General features: G+C 53.1%; 2 protein-coding genes across 3 annotated transcripts in view; one reads left to right on the forward strand and one right to left on the reverse strand.

Moving 5' to 3' along the window:
• RASSF4 (Ras association (RalGDS/AF-6) domain family member 4) overlaps positions 1 to 19,085 on the forward strand; it is a 35,809-nt gene extending 16,724 nt beyond the window's left edge. Inside the window, exons 4-11 of the mRNA XM_011978582.1 lie at positions 6,904 to 7,046; positions 8,404 to 8,495; positions 9,185 to 9,342; positions 13,641 to 13,742; positions 14,030 to 14,081; positions 15,301 to 15,422; positions 16,261 to 16,358; positions 17,629 to 19,085. Coding sequence (XP_011833972.1) covers positions 6,904 to 7,046; positions 8,404 to 8,495; positions 9,185 to 9,342; positions 13,641 to 13,742; positions 14,030 to 14,081; positions 15,301 to 15,422; positions 16,261 to 16,358; positions 17,629 to 17,689 — 828 coding nt within the window. The 3' untranslated portion in view covers positions 17,690 to 19,085. The remainder of the gene's footprint in view (positions 1 to 6,903; positions 7,047 to 8,403; positions 8,496 to 9,184; positions 9,343 to 13,640; positions 13,743 to 14,029; positions 14,082 to 15,300; positions 15,423 to 16,260; positions 16,359 to 17,628) is intronic.
• On the reverse strand, positions 1,805 to 3,344 carry LOC105538672 (chromosome unknown open reading frame, human C10orf10). 2 transcript variants are annotated; one of them, XM_011978580.1, is made up of 2 exons: positions 3,056 to 3,344; positions 1,805 to 2,499 (listed from the first exon to the last, which is right to left on the reverse strand). In XM_011978580.1, the coding sequence occupies exon 2, from the start codon at positions 2,472 to 2,474 to the stop codon at positions 1,836 to 1,838; it is 639 nt and encodes a 212-aa protein (XP_011833970.1). In that variant the 5' UTR covers positions 2,475 to 2,499; positions 3,056 to 3,344; the 3' UTR covers positions 1,805 to 1,835. The 2 variants fall into 2 exon arrangements, with proteins under 2 accessions (XP_011833970.1, XP_011833971.1); XM_011978581.1 differs by having other exon boundaries at positions 1,805 to 2,662; positions 3,056 to 3,221.
• Positions 19,086 to 19,336: the final 251 nt, after the last annotated feature.

A 19,336-nucleotide genomic window follows, 5' to 3' on the forward strand; every position in this document is an offset into this window, starting at 1 on the left:
CCCCCAGCCCCACTCCCCTCTCCACTCCCACCCCCACCTCCACTCCCCTCTCCACTCCCCTCTCTACTCCCCTTTCCACTCTCTCCACCCCCACTCCAGTGGCAAGTAGGAAGGAGAATGCAACTGCTCTACAAGGGCCCAGCAGGAGGCTTAGCTTGAAGGGAAAGGAATTCGCCTGGGCCTCTCTGCAGGAGCTTGGGACACTGCCAGAAGCCCCCACCACAAACCTGTATTCGACAGGGAGGGAGCGCCTTCCAAAGGTGCCACTGACCTCTTTCACAAAGCTGGGTATTAGTGGGGAAGCCCGGGGATGGTGGGTCTCCTCAAACTGCCTGACCTCCCCAGATGCAGTGAGGCAGCTTCTGAGCATGGAGGAGTCTGCTGACCCAATCCTAGTTGCTGGACTCTCCCCTCTGACCCAATTTCATGATGCTTTGCAGAAGGGGCTGTAGTGAGGCTGGACCCAGCAAGCCTGGACCTCGGCCCCTCTGCTTTGGTCGGGGGCCCTCCGGATCTCTCCTGAGGGTGATGGTTGGCTAAAGGCTGCCCTGGCCAAAACCTGCCCCACACGTTTGCCCAAAGACAGGAACCTGCAGGTTTGGGACCACCACAGAGACATAGTGGGCTGTGACAGATACAAACATTTGTCTACAGTGCTCACAATTGCAGCTCCAAGTTCATATGAGCAGGTTCCCAGCCCTTGCAGGGTGTGAAGGACACTGTTGATGTCCCCATTTTATAGATAAGGAAACTGGGTAATTGCTTGTCTGAACGTAACAGAAAACAAACATTTAACAAATCCAAAGCAATTAAAAATAGCCACAAAAAAAGAGAATGACCTAGGTTGACAACTCGCAGAGCAAGGAGGTGGCAGAGACCCGCCCAGGTGAGCTTGGTTGCCGCCCCCAGCTCAATCTTCCTCCTCTCCTCTCTCTGTCCTTTTGCCGCTGACCAGAGGCAGCCTGATTCCCATTCCCTGATGCCTCACCTTCTTGCTGCCAGATGCCTCTAGGAATTGGGGTCCTTCAGACTCCAGATGCCCTGGCCTGGGCCTTAGAACATCTGGACTTCCCCGGTGAAGGACAGCTGGACAGTGCCCTGCTTCTCACCCACAACTGGGACCCTGACCATGCCATGAGCCCCCTGGGTGGAGGTGAGATGGGGGTGGGGATGGTAGGACTGAGTGGTACAGATTCTGTCTTGGCCCTCGTCATGGGGGAACTCTCCCAGTGCCACGACAGGATGTATGAGTTGTAGCCAGCAGAGTGCCCCAGTGGTGCCAGGTGACAGTCCCCCTGGAATATATCAGTGCATTTGCTAAGACTCCATGTGTTCTCTTGGGCCTCACATAACATGGACTTTGAGAGTGGAGGCCAAGAGGCGGACTTGGGAGTGCCTGAGGCCTTGTTCTGAAACACCTAGGGGGCTGGCACCCCACTACCCTCATACCCTTACCACCAGTTTCCCCACCAGTGATGACGATAGCTACTCAGCGAATGGGCTCCTACATGCCTTTACGCGTCAGAATGGCCTGGGAGGCAGGTGCCAGTATATTAGTCCCATATTACCCATGAGAAACTGAGAACACAGATGTTAAGTAACTTGCTCAAGGTGATCAGCCAGCAAGGATCAGAGCAAACGGGATCGGTAACATCTCCTCATGTGAGACAGGCTGTTATATTCAGAGGGGGTTGGTCTCACTGTGAACTGCCCCAGCAGGGGCCTCTGCAGAAAAGCATTTCTGTTCCAGAGACCTGCCAGGGACAGTGACCATGGGGGAAGACGGGAGATGTAGACCCACCGAGCTCTTTACAGAAGCCTTTATTGGCCAGGGGTCAGAGTTCATGGATCACCGGGAGGTGCGAGTAGAGAGTTCTGAGGACACTGCTGGGGCGGGGGCTGCGGGGGGAGGCCATGGCTTGGGCAGGCTGCCCCAAAGTCCAGCTTCTTAGGTCAGAGCTCTGCTGCCCATCCCGCAATGGTCTTGCTAGGGAGTGCCCAGGCATCCTGGCTTCACAGAGCCTCCCTCTGGGGGCCCCCCTGGCCTTGCTGCTGTCCATCTGTCTGTGTGGACCCCAGAGGCCAGCAGAGGGGCCAGTCCTCCTCGGCAGGTCCCTCTGGCTTGGCTGCTTTTCCTGGGACTCCCCAAAAAGCCAGTCCAGGGGGTCCACAGCATCAGCCGTGGGCAGTGTGGGCTGCTGGCCACTGAAACGTGCGGTGATGTCCCGCAGGGACACAGCAGGGCGGCCCTTCCGGGAGGCCTGGGCTGGCCTGTGGGGTGGCCTGGGTTGGCCCTGGGCCGTGGCCTTGTTCAGCACAGAGGTGGGTTGTGCCAGTCGAGATATGGATCTCACGTAGTCATCCAGGCTAGGAGAGGGCGGGGGCTCCTGCCCAGGACCCCCAAGCAGCATCTCCTCCGTGGTCTCCCGAATTGTGGGCAGATGGGCCACGGAGAGCAGAAGCCGGGACCTCATCACCCTGGCGAGAGGAGGCGGCAACCTGTTGGGAAACAGAGGCCAGGTGGTGAGGGCCTGCCATGCATCCCACCGCCCCTCAGTGTCCCCACACTCCTCTGGGGCTGCCTGTAGGAATCTGGTGCCCTGAGAGCAGTTCGAAGTCTACAGAGCCCAGACCAGAGCTCGGACTCCTGGGCTCTTTCTTCCTGTTTAAGTTGAAAACCCAAAGGCTTAAGATTTTATCCTTATTGTTTCAGAATGTGCACAGATAAGAGAAACCAACCTAACAAACACTGGTCAGAGGAAAGCTGGGTTTAAAACCAGGATCGGCCACACACCTTGGGACCTTTGGCAAGGCCACCTCTCCAGGCCTCCACTTACCCATCCGTAAAACAGGGTTATAAATACCCCTGGCAGGGATGTTGTAGGAAACACAGGAAATAACCCCTGAATCCCTTTGTAAATGCAAAGCCCTCTACAGACAGCCCTCTTCTCTAACCCACAGGGAGGCTGTGCAAGTTCAGGCTGGGAATTGCCCTCAAACATAAACAAAGTCCTTGTGTTTTGTCTCAAACCCAAGGGCAGCTGCTCCCTCTTACCTGGAGCTGAGAAGGTCTGGGGGTGGCAGGAGAATGGATGAGCAGGGACAGTCCAGTCCAAAGGAAGCCCCTGGGAAGCTTGGAGGCCAAAGGGTGGAGGGTCCGGCAGGGGGTCCAGGGTGGAGTCGCTGGGAGGAGGACGGTGCACTGAGTCTCAGAGAAAACCGTGCCAGACTCTTCCCTGAGCTGTCTGAAGATCTTCGGCAGGCAGCTGCTTTTATACCTTCCCACCAGCTATCAATCACTGTCACGAGGACCAAAAATAGCCTGCTCAGGAAGGCTCTCTTAGGAAAACAGCTTGGAGGGCGGGGCCTGGCCCAGCTGCCTGCTTGGAGGTGTTTTTCTGCCAGTAGGAGGCTGGGGAATGTTTACGCTGCAGGGCAGGAAAGGGGTGGGTGCACTGCTGGTCACCTAGGGGCACTGGGAGAGGGAGGGGTTCCACTGGGCCCTCACAGGTAGCCCCAGGGCCACCCCTGCCCCAAAGCTTGTTTCCCACTCTGTATTACACCAGCCCATCATGACTCCTGTGAAGTTGGGCCAGGTCCTCGGCAACTTTGATGAAAAATCAGCAGCAAAGGACCCCAGCCTGGAGGCAGCTGAGGCTGGGTCCCTAGGCCTGCTCTTAGGAGAGACACACCCTGCTCCCAAGGGACCAAGAGCAGTCTGCGGGGTCTGACCCTGGTCTTCTTACACCCCAGATGGGGTGCTTTCTGAGGATTTGTTTACTTGTTCACCAGATGTGAGGTGCTACTGTGTGCTGTGACTGCACACACAGGTGTGGCCCCCTGGAGCTCATATTCTAGTAATGGAGGAGATAGAGCCAGAGATGAATGGGTGCTGTGATTCAGGCAACAGCAAGAGCTGCCTGAAGGAAAAGCACAGCAGCACAGTGGGACGCTGTGGTAGGCTGCCGCCACAGGAACAGTGGTCAGGGGTGTCTTCCCTCAGAGCAGATATTGAAGCAGAAACCTGAAAAAAATGGGAAAATGCACATTCCAGGTGGCGGGGGCAGCACGTGCAAAGTCCCTGTGGTGAGGTGCTCCAGATGGACATGCTCAGGGCACAGCAAGGTGCCTGCAGACTGGCCCATGTAGGAGGGGGTCAGTGAACCTTGGCGTGGATGCTGTGTTTCCCTCCAAGAGGGAGGCAAAGACACTGCAGGGTTTGAACAAGGGCACTGCAGTCTGGCTTCTGCTTCAAAGGATCGCTCTGGTTGCTGGGCCTGGGCTGGGGCTGGGGGGCTGCCAAGGAGCATACCTAGGCAGCATTAGAAAGCCACCGCCTCTGTCCAGGAGTGACCATGCCAGCAAAGGAGGCTGCCAAGGACGAGGGAGGCAGTCCCTGGGAAGCTCCTGCACTCCCCCGACAGGCCACAGATCCTCTGCCCCAGCCACAGTCCCACCTGGAACACGCCTGCCTGTGCTACAGGTGGGGGAGAAAGAGGAGTCCCCCAGAGGTAGCCTAAGCCTGAGCTCTCAGTACTGGGCAGACCCCAGACTCCCTAGGCAAGCAAGAGGAACTGGCAGTCCCAAGTTCTTGAATTCTAGGTGGGAACTCCACGCGCACAAAGGCATCGGAGCAGGGAGTGCCTGAGACAGTGAACAGGATTTCAGTGGCACATGGCACTTCTCACCTTGCCCAAACTCTTATATCTTTTGTAGACCCTTTGTCTAGTTCGCTGGCTCTTCTTTGAATTTATTAGCAATGAGCAGATTAGTCAAGAGACTAAAAGGAGGGAGACGGAGAATTTGCTGCTGGCTGATAGGCCAAGATGCGGCCAAGCTGGGGGAGGGTGAACCGTGGTGGGCGGCAGTGTTGGGGGCATACACGTCACCTGTGCGTGGGTGGCTGGCCTGAGTCATGGCTAGCCAGCCTGTCCCCAGTACAACCAAGCCCCCGACCTTGTCCAGGCAGGTCCTGCTCAGCTTTCCTCCCTGTCCTCCCTCACTGGTCTTCCAGAGTGCAGTGCACAAGCACCCTCTCCAGGAAGCTCCATTGCATCTCCTTCTGCGTCCTGAGCCCCTCGTGGCTGGGGCTGTGTCTCCTCCATCTCCCTCTGCCTGGAGTCCAGGGTGGGGCTGGAGGACAGTGGGTCTCCACGAGTGAGCCATCCCCACAAGCTGTCTCCACTGAGAGGCACCCGAGACCAAGAGGCAAGAACAGAACCCGCCGTAGACCTTTGAACTCCATAGATCCGTGCTGGCCTCTCCTTCATAGGGAGCTCAGTGACACATCTATGCTTGTAGAGCACCAGCGAGTATCAAAAACAGCTCTGGTTTCTGCTTGTTTGTTTTCCTTTTTAGCGGATAATGAAAGGTCGTATCTGGAAGCTGTGTGTGTTTTTGATAACCTTTGGATACACTGTTTTCTCTGTGGATGGCAGGATGTTTGAACCCAGAAACCCCATTGCTAACTTACCATGAAATCCACATTGTGCAGGGTCTTCCTGAGTGCTGCCAGGGATACGAAGAAGTTTCCATGGCATCCCTGTTCTCACGGGGCTTTTAGTGCCAACGAGGAGAGAGAAATGGGATTTGTGAATCTAAAATATGGGTCAGAAATACTGCATGATTCCTTTATATAAGGAATCTAAAATAGGCTCATAGAGGCAGAGAGTAAAAATGGTGGTTGCAGGGCCTGGGGCAGGGGAGGAGGAAGTGGGGAGTTGCTGTGCAGCTGATATAACGTTTCAGCTATGCAAGATGAGTAAGTCCTGGACATGGGCTGGGCAACATTGTGCCTACAGTGAACAATACAGTATTGTGCACTTAACAGTTTGTTTAGAGGGTAGTTCTTATGTTATATGTCCTTACCACAATAAAACATAAATAAATAAGAAAATTAAATGTTGATTGAGATGGCAATGGGAGAATGATATTCCAAGTTAGTTGTGGAAAGACTAGCGTCAGAGCACATTAGGAGTGCGTAGCTTCAAGACCGCGGCTCTGGGTAGAGGGCAGCCGAGGTTGCTGGCAAGAATTCTGGCAAATGACTCAGCTTGGCCAGGCTTACGCACAGAGTGACTGGGATTGGCACAGAGGCCTGGCGTGGTCTCGCAGAGACAGAGGCCTGGAATAGGTCAGAGGCACTGAATCAAGGGCCCAAGAGGTGCCAACCAGCACTAGCAAGGTGCCTGCAGAGGACTCTGTTGATTAGGGCCCCAGGTTGGCAGCAGGAGAGGAACCATGTCATCTGCAGACCTAGGGACACTGAGGCAGGTTGGGGACATGGCATGAAGGCTGTTGTAGAAATTCTGGCATGGGATATAAGGTTAGTGATGTCTAAGCAGTGGTGAGAAAAGCAAGCCTCTCTGTCAGCCCTGGCAAGTCGACGCTGCTGCTTTCGGGAGGCACCAGGAGAAGGGTGAGGCTGAGACACAGCTAGGACAGAGAGTGCCCACTTCTGCTGTGGTGGGCGTGGGACCCTGCAGGGCCTGGTGGCACAGGAACTGGTGGCACAGGACCCCCCTCCCAGGTGCAGTGTGGGCAGAGAGGTCCCCTGCTTGGCACGAGCAGACCGACTGTGCGTTCCTGGAACCGCTTCCTCACTGCAGTGTGGACGTGTCTGCCGGCCAGCAGCTGGGTTCCTGTGGGATACCTGACTCAGCCCACTGCGTTCCGGGCTGTGTCCCTGGCCAGGCATGAGCTGAGCACATCTCAGGCTTCCTCCCACAGGGCCTGGTCACATGCCTCAGGACACGTAGTGGTTGATGGTCCTTCCCGAGGGGATGGGGCCACTCAGGAGGAGGGATGTGCAAGGCCTAAGTGTCCAGAGCATCCCATCCCTAGGGGGCACAGGGAAGGTGGGCAGCTGCTTTGGGGGAAGGGCTGATGTGTGTACCCCCACAGGAAGAAGGGACTCTGATCATCGAGGGGCTCCTCAACATTGCCTGGGGGCTGAGGCGGCCCATCCGACTGCAGATGCAGGATGACCGGGAGCAGGTGCACCTCTCCTCCACCTCATGGATGCCTAGACGGCCCAACTGCCCTCCGTGAGTACCCGGTGGCTTCTGTGACACCTGCTCAGCCCAAGCTCCCTGTTTGGGGTGTGGGTTGGGGATATCCCGAGCCTCAGGGTGGGAGCCCTGTTCCCTTATGGGACACTGGCATGAGAGGGTGAACCAGCCTCATCGCCATGCCCCGTGACTGCCTCAGTCCACAGCCTCACCCACAGTGGCCTCTCCCTCCCTCCTGGAGAATGTTCCAGGCTCCCATGACCTCCATTTCTGTTTCTCAAACTTCCTCCAAGCCACCTTGCTGGCAAGAAGGGACGACTACAGCCAGCAGGGCTCCCAGCACCTGTGCAAGCTGAACATGTCTTGCCGTCTCTTGTTCTATCTTAAAAATGCACACAAATTTAGCCTCTTACTACTCTGTTTTCATTTTAATGTCAAAATTTTTAAAATAAATTTGTCAGAATTTCACATTAGATTTGTTTAATATCAGAAAAATGTTTCCGTCAGGAGGAAATGGTCTCCTGCCTGCCTTACTGTTTAATGCACATTTATCTCCTCCTCAGCCCACTCCCAAAAGACGCAGTTAGTAGCTGGGCCTTGCCTGCTTCTCCAGTAATAACTCCTGTAGAGAGCACACATTCAGAGCTTTGCCCCCTTCAGATTTCACATAAAACCCATGCTGTGACAGCACTCACCACCCTGACAGCCCTGGCACATCCCTAGGTGTCCCGTCACTCAGCGAATTCTGAGCCACACAGAATTAGATCATAAAGTCAGACTCCTTAGGAAGGCTGCAAGTGTGACTCACATGTGCCCCTCCTTGAGGTACAAGCAGTCACAGACAGCAGTCGCGGCTGGTGCCCATGTGTTCTCCAGGATCCCATCTGTCTTCTCCTCCCCAGGTCCCCCGGGCTGCACGACTCTGTCCCATCATACTCACTCCTTCTCCAGCCCAGCACTGGCTGCCCTGGCCTGGGGTTCATCCTGCTAAGAGGCCTGGAGGTTGGGCCCTTCTAGGTGGCCCCTGCCTGACACCCCACCAGGCCTTTGGGAAGCCCAGTGAGCCCGTTTGGCACACAGCTGCTGGCCTGGCTAAGCCTGATGCCTAGGAATGTGCAGGCCCTGACTGCGTTCATGCATCCATGTGTCTGCGTGATGCAGTCCAGCACAAGCCCTCAGGCCAGGCTCACTTCCGTCCAGCAGATGCTGGTGGAGGCCTCTGCTTTTCCTTTATTGTTTCAGACTGAAATCTCGGTTTGAAATCCAGGCCTCACCTCAGCCTGCCGTGCTTCCCGCCTGTGTCCTGCCCCAGGGGCTGCTGGTCTCTTCTCCTTGGCCTGAGCTCCCTTTCTCTGCCAGCAGCCATCTCAGCACCGCAGTTGTCTCTTTTCAGAAAGGAGCCATCGCCCCAGGACGGGAACATCACAGCCCAGGGGCCAAGCACTCAGCCAGTGCACAAGGCTGAGAGTTCTACAGACAGCTCGGGTAAGCAGAGCCCACGAGCTGCCCAGACCCCTGCCTCATCCAGGGTAGGAGCAGAGGGGCTTGGCTCACAACCACAGTCTCCAAAGGACAGCTTTGTGTCCCAGCAAAAGAGGGGCTTCCCCTGCTGGACCCCTACCCAGGTGCCTGCCTCTGAGGCGCTCTGCCCTCATTCTCGCTCCTCTTTATGGAAAAGTGAGCAGAGGTTTGGGAGGTGACAGTGTAGGGGTGGCCTGAGTCCCCTGCCCTATGTGTGCTATGGGAAAGGAACATCCACAGAGAGCACTGCACCCTCCTTGCCCCTCGCCTCCCTCTGGGACCTCGTCCTCATCCTCTGTACCTGCTCATGCATCCTCTTTGTGCCCCTTCCCTTAGCACTCTGAAGGGCCTGTTTCAGAGCAGGGGCTCAGAAGACAGGGCTGGGGCCACCAAAGACCTCCGTGGGCACCCTAAGATAGAGACCAAGAGGGGTATGGCCATATGACATTGTGTCCCAGGATACCCTGTCTGGGTCTCACCTTCCTATCTGCAAGCTGGGAGTATCCAGCCTCCAGTCCAGGAATGGCCCTCACGTCCCCATCTACCCCAATGCACATGACCACAGAGCTCTAGGGAGCCAGACCTCCTGACAGCAGGCAGTTGCTCTGTCAGCATCACCCACCCTGCCATTCTCTCATCCATTTCTCATGCAGGGCCCCTGGAGGAGGCAGAGGAGGCCCCCCAGCTGATGCGGACCAAGAGCGACGCCAGCTGCATAAGCCAGAGGAGGCCCAAATGCCGTGCCCCCGGTGAGGCCCAGCGCATCCGGCGACACCGGTTCTCTATCAATGGCCACTTCTACAATCATAAGGTGATGCCCCAGCCTGGTCTGTCCCCTGGGTACATGGGGAGCCAGCCCTGAGCACAGGCACAGCAAGCACCATGACCTGTATAGGGGCTGCTGGCATTCCTGTGCCCTCAGGAGGAAAAACCTCCTGCCAGATTGCATCCACATAACAGCCCCGTTTGTGACCTATGCATTTTCCAGCACATTCTCGCTGTCAGTCCATCCTCATAAGTCACACGGATTTCTGGCAAGTAAGCGAAGATGCCCTGGGCAGACAGTAACGCTGAACGTATCTTCAACAAGGGCGCTTTCTAGGAGGCTTCCCCCCGAACGTGATTGGTTGATCCCTGGGAACACTGTGTATCGAGCCATCACTCACACTGAATAATTAAGCAGGGGTGTGCCCAGGGCACGTGTGTCTGTGCCCCAGAGAACCTGGACGACCCCAGATTCCCACCATGCAGCCTTTTGTCTAAGGATGCATTGTACTGACCTCAGGAAAAGCTTTCCTTCCCCAAATTACATCATTCTATAAACAAACTGAACTGTAACAGGATAAGTTGATTGTTACTATAAATAGAATGGTTGGCTGTCTGGGCAAGGCCCTGGATGGAGCGTCCTGTGACAAGCCACATACTACCCGCATCACTGGGAAATGCAAACTGAGATTTCCAGTTGAAGCAGCTGCCCTTCTTGATAGAGGATGACTTATGGCAGAGAGGGGGCCCAGGGGGAGGGTCTCAGGGTCCAATCTGAAGGAGCAGGTGTCCCAGGTTAGGCCATCCAGGGACCATTCAAGCCACACTTGGGGTGCCCTGGACTTTGGAATGAAGCCGAATTCTGCTGGGCAAGCTGAAGGGACCCTGCTTTAATCTCAGGATCTCCCTTCCATCCCCTGCTAGGCTTGTGGTGAGTGAATGAATGACAATAGGGTTGCCTTTGCTAAGTCCAGAAAAATCCAGGACTATTCCAAAGTAGAGTTTCCTGAGAGAGTAAAGGGGACCCAGGGTTGAAGTTAGGCAAAGATTAACAATGGTGTAGATTAGCCCAAGGACACATAACATGACTTGAGTATTCTTTAAATCTTGTTCCAAAAGGGGTTTAGTGTGTAATGTGTTGAGTACGCATTGTTAGCATTCAAATAAAGATTGATATGCTAGTTTAAGGAATTACTCAAAAATTTTCCAAAATATATGCATAGTTTAGGTATTTTCCAGTTCTATGTTCCTTACCGAAAAAAAGCCAGGCAGGGGGGATTCTTTTGCTCCCCTGAATGGTGGGGTTTAGCTTTGGTACATTCGTTTCTCCTCGAAGGGTCTCATTCATCACTAAGAAGTGTGTCTGGCACAGTAAACCTTATTGTAGTGATTGCCAGTGTCATAGGAACACCATGTCCTAAGCACTCTGCAGCCTTTGAAATGAACAGTGAGGGTTTTCATCACATCCTCTCATTTCCGTCTGAACCACACTATCAGGAAGAGCTACTCAGCCAGACGACACGGGGTCTCGGCCTGTCACCCAGTGAGGGCAGTTTTTCCTCCTAGTGACAGATTTGCCTATGGAATGTGAATCCATTCTTCCAGAAAAAAGTACTGCTTTCAAGGACAGGGAATAATATCGTAAGCATTTGGGACACCAGCTCCCCCATCTTCTGGGTGAGTAAGGGGAGTCCCAAAGAAAATCACTGTACAAGAAGCCCTTTGTCACTACGCTCAACATCCATAGAGAACTAATGTCCTTAGAAATTAGGACACAGATTCCTTGAGTCAGAGGCAACAATTGAAAAATAAATAATTCCTAGCATTGAATTTCTGAGATAGTTCCAGGTTTTGTTTCTTAGAACTGTGCACTATTACTTCACTCGGTCATTTTCCAAAACTGTTGTGATTCCCAGAAATGTTGGTTTTATTTCCAGACTGGGTAAAACTTTGTAGCTCTTTCTACTGCCTGATCTGTTGGATTCCAATGCATTTTGTTAGAGAGAAACCATTTGTGGTTAGAGATGAGAAAGTAGCCACGGGGCCTTTTTTCCTACTTGAAGTTGGTTGGTATCACCTTGAGAAAAGGCTTTATGCAGAAGAAACACAGTGTCTTGTTAACAAGAATTTTTGTCTTTTTGAAATAGCCTAACTCCTCTCTTCCATATTTCTTTCTTTTCTTTTCTTTCTTTCTTTTTTCTTTTCTTTTTTTTTTTTGAGATGGAGTGTCACTCTGTAGCCCAGGCTGGTGCAGTGGCATGATCTTGGCTCACTGCAACCTCCACCTCCCAGATTCAAGCGATTCTTTTGCCTCCTGAGTAGCTGGGACTACAGGTGTGCACCATCATGCCTGGCCAATTTTTGTATTTTTTGTAGAGATGGGGTTTCACCATATTGGCCAGGCTGGTCTCGACCTCCTGACCTCGTGATCCTCCCACCTTGGCCTCCCAAAGTGCTGGGATTACAGGCATGAACCACTGCACCTGGCCCTCTCTTCCATATTTCTTTGGACAAGAAGGCCTAATCCCAGTCCTGGCTTTCTGTGTAACTGAGTCACTCTGCACCTCAACTAGAATCAAGCCAGGGGAAGCAAATCAAGGTTGAGTCTCTGGCACAGCATGCTTCATTTTATTGTGCTTCTTGTTACTGTACCTCGCAGACTGTTACAGATGGAAGGTGTAAACAGCTGCATTTTTTTTTTTTTTTTTTTACTACACCCGCGTTTTCTGCAAATTGAAGGTGTGCGGCAACCCTGTGTTGGACAAGTCTGTCGGTGCCGTTTTCCAACAGCATGTGTTCACTTTGTGTCTCTGTGTCAGATTTTTTAGCAATAAAGTAGTTTTAATTAAGGCATGCATATTTTTGAGATGTAATACTATCTCACCCTTAAGAAACTACAGTATAGTATAAACATATCTTGTATATGCCCTGGGAAACCAAAACATTTGTGTGACTCACTTTATTGAGATGTTCGCTTCATTGTGATAGTCTGGACCTGAACTCACAATGGCTCCCAGATGTGCCTGTACTTATCAGAGCAGGGACCAGTGGGGGATACTGAATAGGTCCTTGAGCTCTCTGAGCCTCAGCTACCTCCTTGGGAAAACAGAGCTAGGATCTCAGAGGAGGAATATGTGAATCTAAACTTGAGTTTGAAAAGCAAGGGGAGGTTCACCTGCGGAGAAGTCACATTCGCTGGGAGGCACCAGCACCAAGGGGGTAACATGTAGGTTTTCAGGAATCATGGAATCCTTTGAGTCAGGGCTCTGTCTTTTCTAGATGAGTGACTCTGAACAAGCTGGGTAGCCTCCTAAAGCCTATGATTCCTTTCTAAGAAAAGGGAACTGGTTATAGGTGCCTCAAAGGGTTGTTATGAATGTTAAATCAATGATTGTATGTAAAATCTTGGGTTCAGTACACAGCTAGCGTTTATTGAGGACCGACCTATTTCCTTATGTGTCAGGCAGAGTCCTGGTTGATTTCATATATGGTGTCTCTTAGGCAAAGGCAAGATACCTGCAAAATATAATGTGCCCCCGCTGCCCCCCAGCCAGATTGTGAAGAAGCTCTATGACTGGAGCACAGGGTGCTTGTTAGGCAACCATAGTGTCATACGCACATGGCAATGAGAAGAACTACAGATGATATTGCACAGGCCCCAGGAAGCCTTCAGATACTTTTAGATCCATGCTTTCAAACAATGCTTCTCACATTAAACTGTACAGATTGCTTGGCCTTGTGTTCTACAAATGCGAACTCCGATTCAGGTGGTGTGGAGCAGGGTAGGGAAGGGAGCCGAGACGGTATGGATGCAGCTGGGCTAGACCTCACTTGGAGGTGCATGGGTTTTAGAAGTCTGTGCCTGTAGGCAAGCGGTGCAGAGTACAGATTAGAGGGACTGAGACCAGAAGGGAACAAACTGGGAAGCTGATGGGGTGTGACCAGTGCCTCTACTAGGCACCGCTGGGAGAATGAAGAGGAGGGTACAGACTGGGGAACTTTCAACCTTAGAATCAACAGACACCTGGTGACTTGATCAGTAGAGTGAAGGAGAGACTGGTTCCCCCACCCTTGTGAATGACTTCCATGGTCCTGGTTCCTCGGGTCCAGAGAGCTTGCCCTTCTGGGTGTGTAGACATCTTCCTTAGGCTTCTGGAAGGCGTGCACTACTACAGCTTCCCGGAGTGTCCCCCAGGTCTGGGAACAGCTTGTGTGTGCATCAGCGTGAATGGACAGGCACAAGTGTTCCCAGCGTCACCTGCTGCCTGGGTCTGTTCACCATCGTGATGTCAGCCCCTTGTCCCTTCGGGGCCTGCCCTGAACTTCTCTCCCTTCCTGGTACAGACCTCCGTGTTTACTCCGGCCTATGGGTCCGTGACCAATGTGAGGGTCAACAGCACCATGACAACCCTGCAGGTGCTCACCCTGCTGCTGAACAAATTTAGGGTAAGCCTGGCCAGGAGCGGCCTTGCCCCAGGATGCCAGTGATTTGCTGTTCTGTTGGGGGTGGAGTTCTGGGGAAAGTTGCCCGTGGCTCCTGGGCAGAAGGTTTAGCAAGAGTCCCTCTGCTGAGCTTTTGTCTTTCGGATTTCAAGCAAGAGAGGGTTGGGAGAGGGCAGGTTCCTTGTGGCTTGTCTGTGTGTTACTGGGGGTGTAGTTACTGTCAGGGGATCCTCTCAGTTCTCTCCCATCTCAAAGCACTGTGATCTGACTTCCTGTGACTGCCCATGTAGGTGGAAGACGGCCCCAGTGAGTTCGCACTCTACATCGTTCATGAGTCTGGGGGTAAGTACCTGCCCCACTTCTGGATCATAAAAGCAAAAGGTCTCTGCCTGTTCAGCAAGCCCCCTCCCCACCAACCACCGACTGTACTCCCTCCCAGATGGGCTCTGGGCTGGCTTGCCTAGTGGGCTGGGGCACACTGTGCCTCCCAGTATGAATATTTCTCCCCCACCCAAAGCCGGGCACACTATGGAAGCCTTAAGAAAAAGAAAACATACTTTTGGCTTCAAATTTAAAGCACATTAAAATGTTCTTGGATTTTCTAGGTCGCTCAGTACATTAAGTTTAATTCTTTCAGGATTCTGAAGGAGAATCCCACCAAGCTGTAGGAAGCCTCCCTCTCCGCCTCTTCCAGTAAATGGATGGGTCCCTAGCTCATTGGGGCTGAGTCAGGAAGGGTAGGGTGTGTGTCACAGTGCATCAGGCCCTGGCTCTCCCATCTCAGCTGTTCTTTCTCCCACCCCCTCAGATCTTGTTTCTCTTCAAGCTGCACCTTTGCGGAATGACACTGTAGGGGAGGAAAAATATCTTTTCCTTCTACCCATTTAGGTTCATTGGCTGAGGCCCTGTATTTAGATTAACAAAAGCCAGATTAAGGAGAACAGACAGAAGTTTGTTAACACTTGCATCATGCATGCCCTTTGGAATATCCAGGGATGAGTGGCTAGAATTTGGGCTTAAATAGCATATTCACAAAAGAGCAGTAAGTTTTTAGGGAAGTGACAGGACAGAGCAGAAGCGCCTGAGTTTCTGGGGAGGCGAAGGGCCGGAAGGTCACTGCATGGGGAGCTGTCGTCCCACGGAAAGGCTTCACTGGGACATGCTGTGCAGGTTCCTCTGGTGCCCTCTCCAGACTGAGGAGGGGCTCAGGTTGTCTCTGGTGATTAACTCCATCCTTCCCTGGAGAGGGGCAGGGGCACACCTTGACAAATTTATGTCCTGCTTTTCGGCAAATAGGGGAGGGCAAAGAGCCTCACTTGCATCTTCTTCTTCTCAATTGCCAGCTGCTCCACTTAATCCTTATGCCAAAGTGGCAGATTTGGGGGCCCTGTTCTGCCTTCCTTCAGCATGAGCAGGGATCTCTCAGGGCAGTGCTATTAGAGAGGTCTGTGTTCTTAGGGTTCCCTTCGCCCCTAGACGTGCATTTTCTATCAGTTCTTAATCTGGAACAGAGAGAGGTGACTAATCTGCCGTGATTTTTGTAAACCATCTTCTTTTTCAGAGCGGACAAAATTAAAAGACTGCGAGTACCCACTGATTTCCAGAATCCTGCATGGGCCGTGTGAGAAGATCGCCAGGATGTTCCTCATGGAAGCTGACTTGGGCGTGGAAGTCCCCCATGACGTGAGTGGGGGCTGAGGCTAGGGAGGCCTGCTCTAGGGTGAGGGGCTCTTGGGTGACGAGGCCTACCGAGGACTCCTGGCCAGAGCCCTCTCAGGTGATGGCTCCAGGAGCTCCATACCCTCCCGAAGGGCTCCCAGCCCAGCACAGGGAGGCACCAGCCCTCCCTCTCCCATCAGTGACCGCCAGCGCCAACAGCTTAGGGAAAAGAAGAATTTGGGTCCTATAAAACCATGGCCCTGTCCTTTTCCTTTCAGGGAAGTAAAGTCTTTTCCTTTATTGGAATGTATTTTGTTGTCATTATGTGAGAGACCTATGCAAAGGGTTTTTAACTAGGCCCTACCTTGCACCTGTGGAAGACAGGGAGCTATTTAAGTCTTACCAATAGCCTGAGTTCTGACTAGACAGTGAGTGCATTTCCAAACTCCTCTGCTTAGAAGACGCCTACAGGGTTTGAACCTCAGGTAGGAGGCCCAGTGACCCCATATCCCTCAGGCTGCTGCAGTTGCATTCCATTGTTAGAAACAATGGTGCTCCCACCTCCCTACCCACCAGCCCAGAGGGCACCCAGTGGGACAAGGCTGCTGTACTGAATGCTCTTCCTAATATTCAGTTTAATATTTCCTCCCAGGGATAACAGTTGCCTTTGAGATAATAATAGGCTCCTGTCCTGGCATCTGTACACAACCCAGCAGTGTGGGGGTGGGGTGGGAAAAGCGGCAGCTCCTTCCATGGATACAAGATGTTGGCTGGATGGGCCACTGTGGAAGCCTTGAGGAAAAAAAAAACATACTTTTGGCTTCGAATTTAAAGCACATTAAAATGTTCTTGGATTTTCTAGGTCGCTCAGTACATTAAGTTTGAAATGCCGGTGCTGGACAGTTTTGTTGAAAAATTAAAAGAAGAGGAAGAAAGAGAAATAATCAAACTGACCATGAAGTAAGCAGCACTGAAACAGCCAGTCATGAGTCCTGAACATCAGGGCAGGTCTGCAAGGCACAGCACCAGTGCCAGCTGGGAGATCTCTCTCCTCCATGGGCACCGGTGCCCTGGCATGGGAAGGCCTGCTAACCCTGGCTCTCTGGCATCGTCCTCTGGCCCCCTGCTTGGTATTGCCACCACGCTGGGGTGACAGCTTGCCAAAATGGTGGGACGCAGCCCTGATCACCCATCCAGCCTTGGCATCCTCACCAGCATAGGCATGAGCTGCAGAACACCTGGCAGGAGACTCAGGCAGGAACCCAGGTGGGCGCTGGGTCAAGCTTCTGAGGTCTGCTAGTGATGCAGCTCCAAGGAGCAGGCATGCTGAGGCAGACTTGGCCTGGTCGGGGCCTTTCGTCCTAGTGGGAATTCTGAGCCTTCTCCAAAGTGGCAGATGTTGGAACTCCCAGCCTCAGCTGATGTTTTCAGGTGCAGAGGGCCAGTTCAATGAAAAGGTGAGCAGGTGTCACCTGCCAGCTCCTGGGGACACCACACCAGGGTCCGGCTGCATGAGGTTAGCCAGGCTGTAGTCCCACTGGCGTCTCCCCCTCAGCAAAGTGAACTGTGGTGCAAGACTTGTGGAGGGCACCCCACCCAGGGCTGGCAGGGAGGCAGCTAGGAAGGAAAGGGCAGGAGCTCACTGAGAGGGCCTGGGGTGGGTGGGAAAAGGATGGATATTAGCTTCTGGTTGAATGGCCCACAGAAAGCCACATCCTCCACAGGCTCCTGTCTGTGCAGCCAGACCCCACACAGACAGAGGAGACCAAAGTCAGAGGGAATCTTCCACTCTGCAATCGGTCCTGACCCTGTAGGATTTGAGAGCTGAAAGGGATCTGGGGGTCAACTAGTGGGTCCACTTAACGTACAGAGTGGACACTGAGGCCCAGCACAAGGAAGGTTGCCGCACAGCTTACGGCATAATCTGGGCTGAAACATGGGCTTCCTGATCTCTGCCCTACTGCCCTGTCCACTCCACTGTGCTGTTGTCTGTATTAGAGTCTTTGCAATAGAAATGACAACACTCCGCTTTGATGCTCTGTGCAGTCCGCAGCCCGGTTTCACTGCTCCTCATGAGACGCAGGCCACAGCCTTCCCTCTCTCTGGCAGAGGAGAGATGAGGCTGCTGCAGGGATCTCCTGAGCTGCCCATCTGCAGGTCCCTCGCTCTGCTGCCCACCTCCCTGCCCTGTCCAGCCTCAGTGAGTCCTCTTGGCGATGTCTCCCTCCAGGTTCCAAGCCCTGCGTCTGACGATGCTGCAGCGCCTGGAGCAGCTGGTGGAGGCCAAGTAACTGGCCAACACCTGCCTCTTCCAAAGTCCCCAGCAGTGGCAGGTGCACACTGAGCCCTGGTGGCTGGCCCCGGCTGGTCACATTGACTGATGGCCACTGCCTGAGGAATGGAGCGCCTGTGCGTCTACCTGTCTGAAGCCTGAGCACCATGATTCCCACAGCCAGCTCTTGGCTCCAAGATGAGCACCCACAGGAAGCCGACCGAGGCCTGTGGGGCTAGGAACTTGCTGGGTCAGATCTGTGTGGCCAGCGCTGTCCACACCATGCCTTTCCTGCACTGGAGAGCAGTGCTTGCCCAGCCCCTGCGGCTTTAGCTTCATCCGCTTGCTCAGTGGCTGTCCCGGAGACCCTGTGGATCCACAAGCCCCTGTCCTCTTCCTTCATGTGAAATTCTTGTCTGCCCTCATATCATGCTGCCCCGCAGGAACACTGTTGGGAAAAGCAGGGCCTGCCAGCAGGTATGAGATCTAGCCTGCTTTCAGCCATCACCTCACCACAGCGTCCCCGGCTTCTAAGCCTCCAATGTCACCCTGTGAGTCTGGCACAGCTCAGCCCCAGCACAGAGGTAAGACCAGGAATAAGGCCACAAGTATCTCACTTTCTCTGCAGAAATCAGTCTTTACTTCATCAGAGAGACCTAAAGGGATTCTTAGAAGGAGCTTGCTGCAAGAAACACGGCCATTCAGTCACATTGACGAGGGTCCACATGGCATTGAGAGGTTGCTGCCCTGTGTGGATGAGAGTCCACGGCTGCCCAGCAGCAGCTCCGGAAGGCAGTGTTCAGCCCCATCACCACTGTCCAGTGGGTGCCTGTATACCTCTTGCCTTTTCTGGGCTTGTGTTTCTCTCTTCTAGTGGGTGGGGATGACTTTCAATACTTCCCCGGAAGGAAGAATGATAAGGAGAAATGTCTGTTTTGAGGAAAGGGCTTTGAATTCCCTAGGGCCAGATACTGAACAATTTGTGTGTGTGACTGATGGAGAATTTCAGGAATGAATGAGACAGCCTTTGCGAAACTATGCAACAGTTTACATCAGTCATGTGAAGTATTTGTCTAAAACAGAGCAAACTGAAGACCAAATTAGTCTCCTGTTGAGGTCCATGGATGGCCGATTTAAAGGGAAGAACCACAAAGGCTTGCAAAGATAGGAGAAGCTCCATCTCTAAAGCATGTAGAAGCTCCTTACAGGTGCCCATCAAGAGCAGAGCTTGGAAGCCACCATGCTGTGCGGAACTGTTTGTCAGGGCAAATGTCACAGCAGGATTTCCCCAACCCAGCTCCATCATCACAGACACAGCTGCAGGGGAGGCCTGTTCACTGTTTTGGCGACTCTGCTCCTTTGGCAGCATAGATCCTTAGGTGCTCAATAAAGGCGTGCTGTATTGAACTGAAGAAGTGAGAACCAAGCTTTCTTTTTTTTTTCTTCTTTCTCTGCGTCTCCCCTGACTCCCTGCTCTAACTTCTGAAACTCTTATCCTAAACGATGTGTGGCAGAAGAGCCACAACTCGCTGCTCTAGGAGCCGACATGACTCCTTCATTTCTGTGCATGCCCTGAGGACTAGGGTGGTGCCTGAGGAGAAGCTGCCATGGAACATGCAGGTGTCACTGGTGGGAGCCTACAGTGACCTGGATGATGAGCAATAGA

Source organism: Mandrillus leucophaeus, unplaced genomic scaffold (genome assembly GCF_000951045.1).
Source record: "Mandrillus leucophaeus isolate KB7577 unplaced genomic scaffold, Mleu.le_1.0 Scaffold197, whole genome shotgun sequence".
NCBI classification, from domain to species: domain Eukaryota; kingdom Metazoa; phylum Chordata; class Mammalia; order Primates; family Cercopithecidae; genus Mandrillus; species Mandrillus leucophaeus.

Excerpts from the sequence above, each read along its gene's own strand:
- LOC105538672 (XM_011978580.1), bottom strand. The coding sequence starts at position 2,474 with ATGAGGTCCCGGCTTCTGCTCTCCGTGGCCCATCTGCCCACAATTCGG.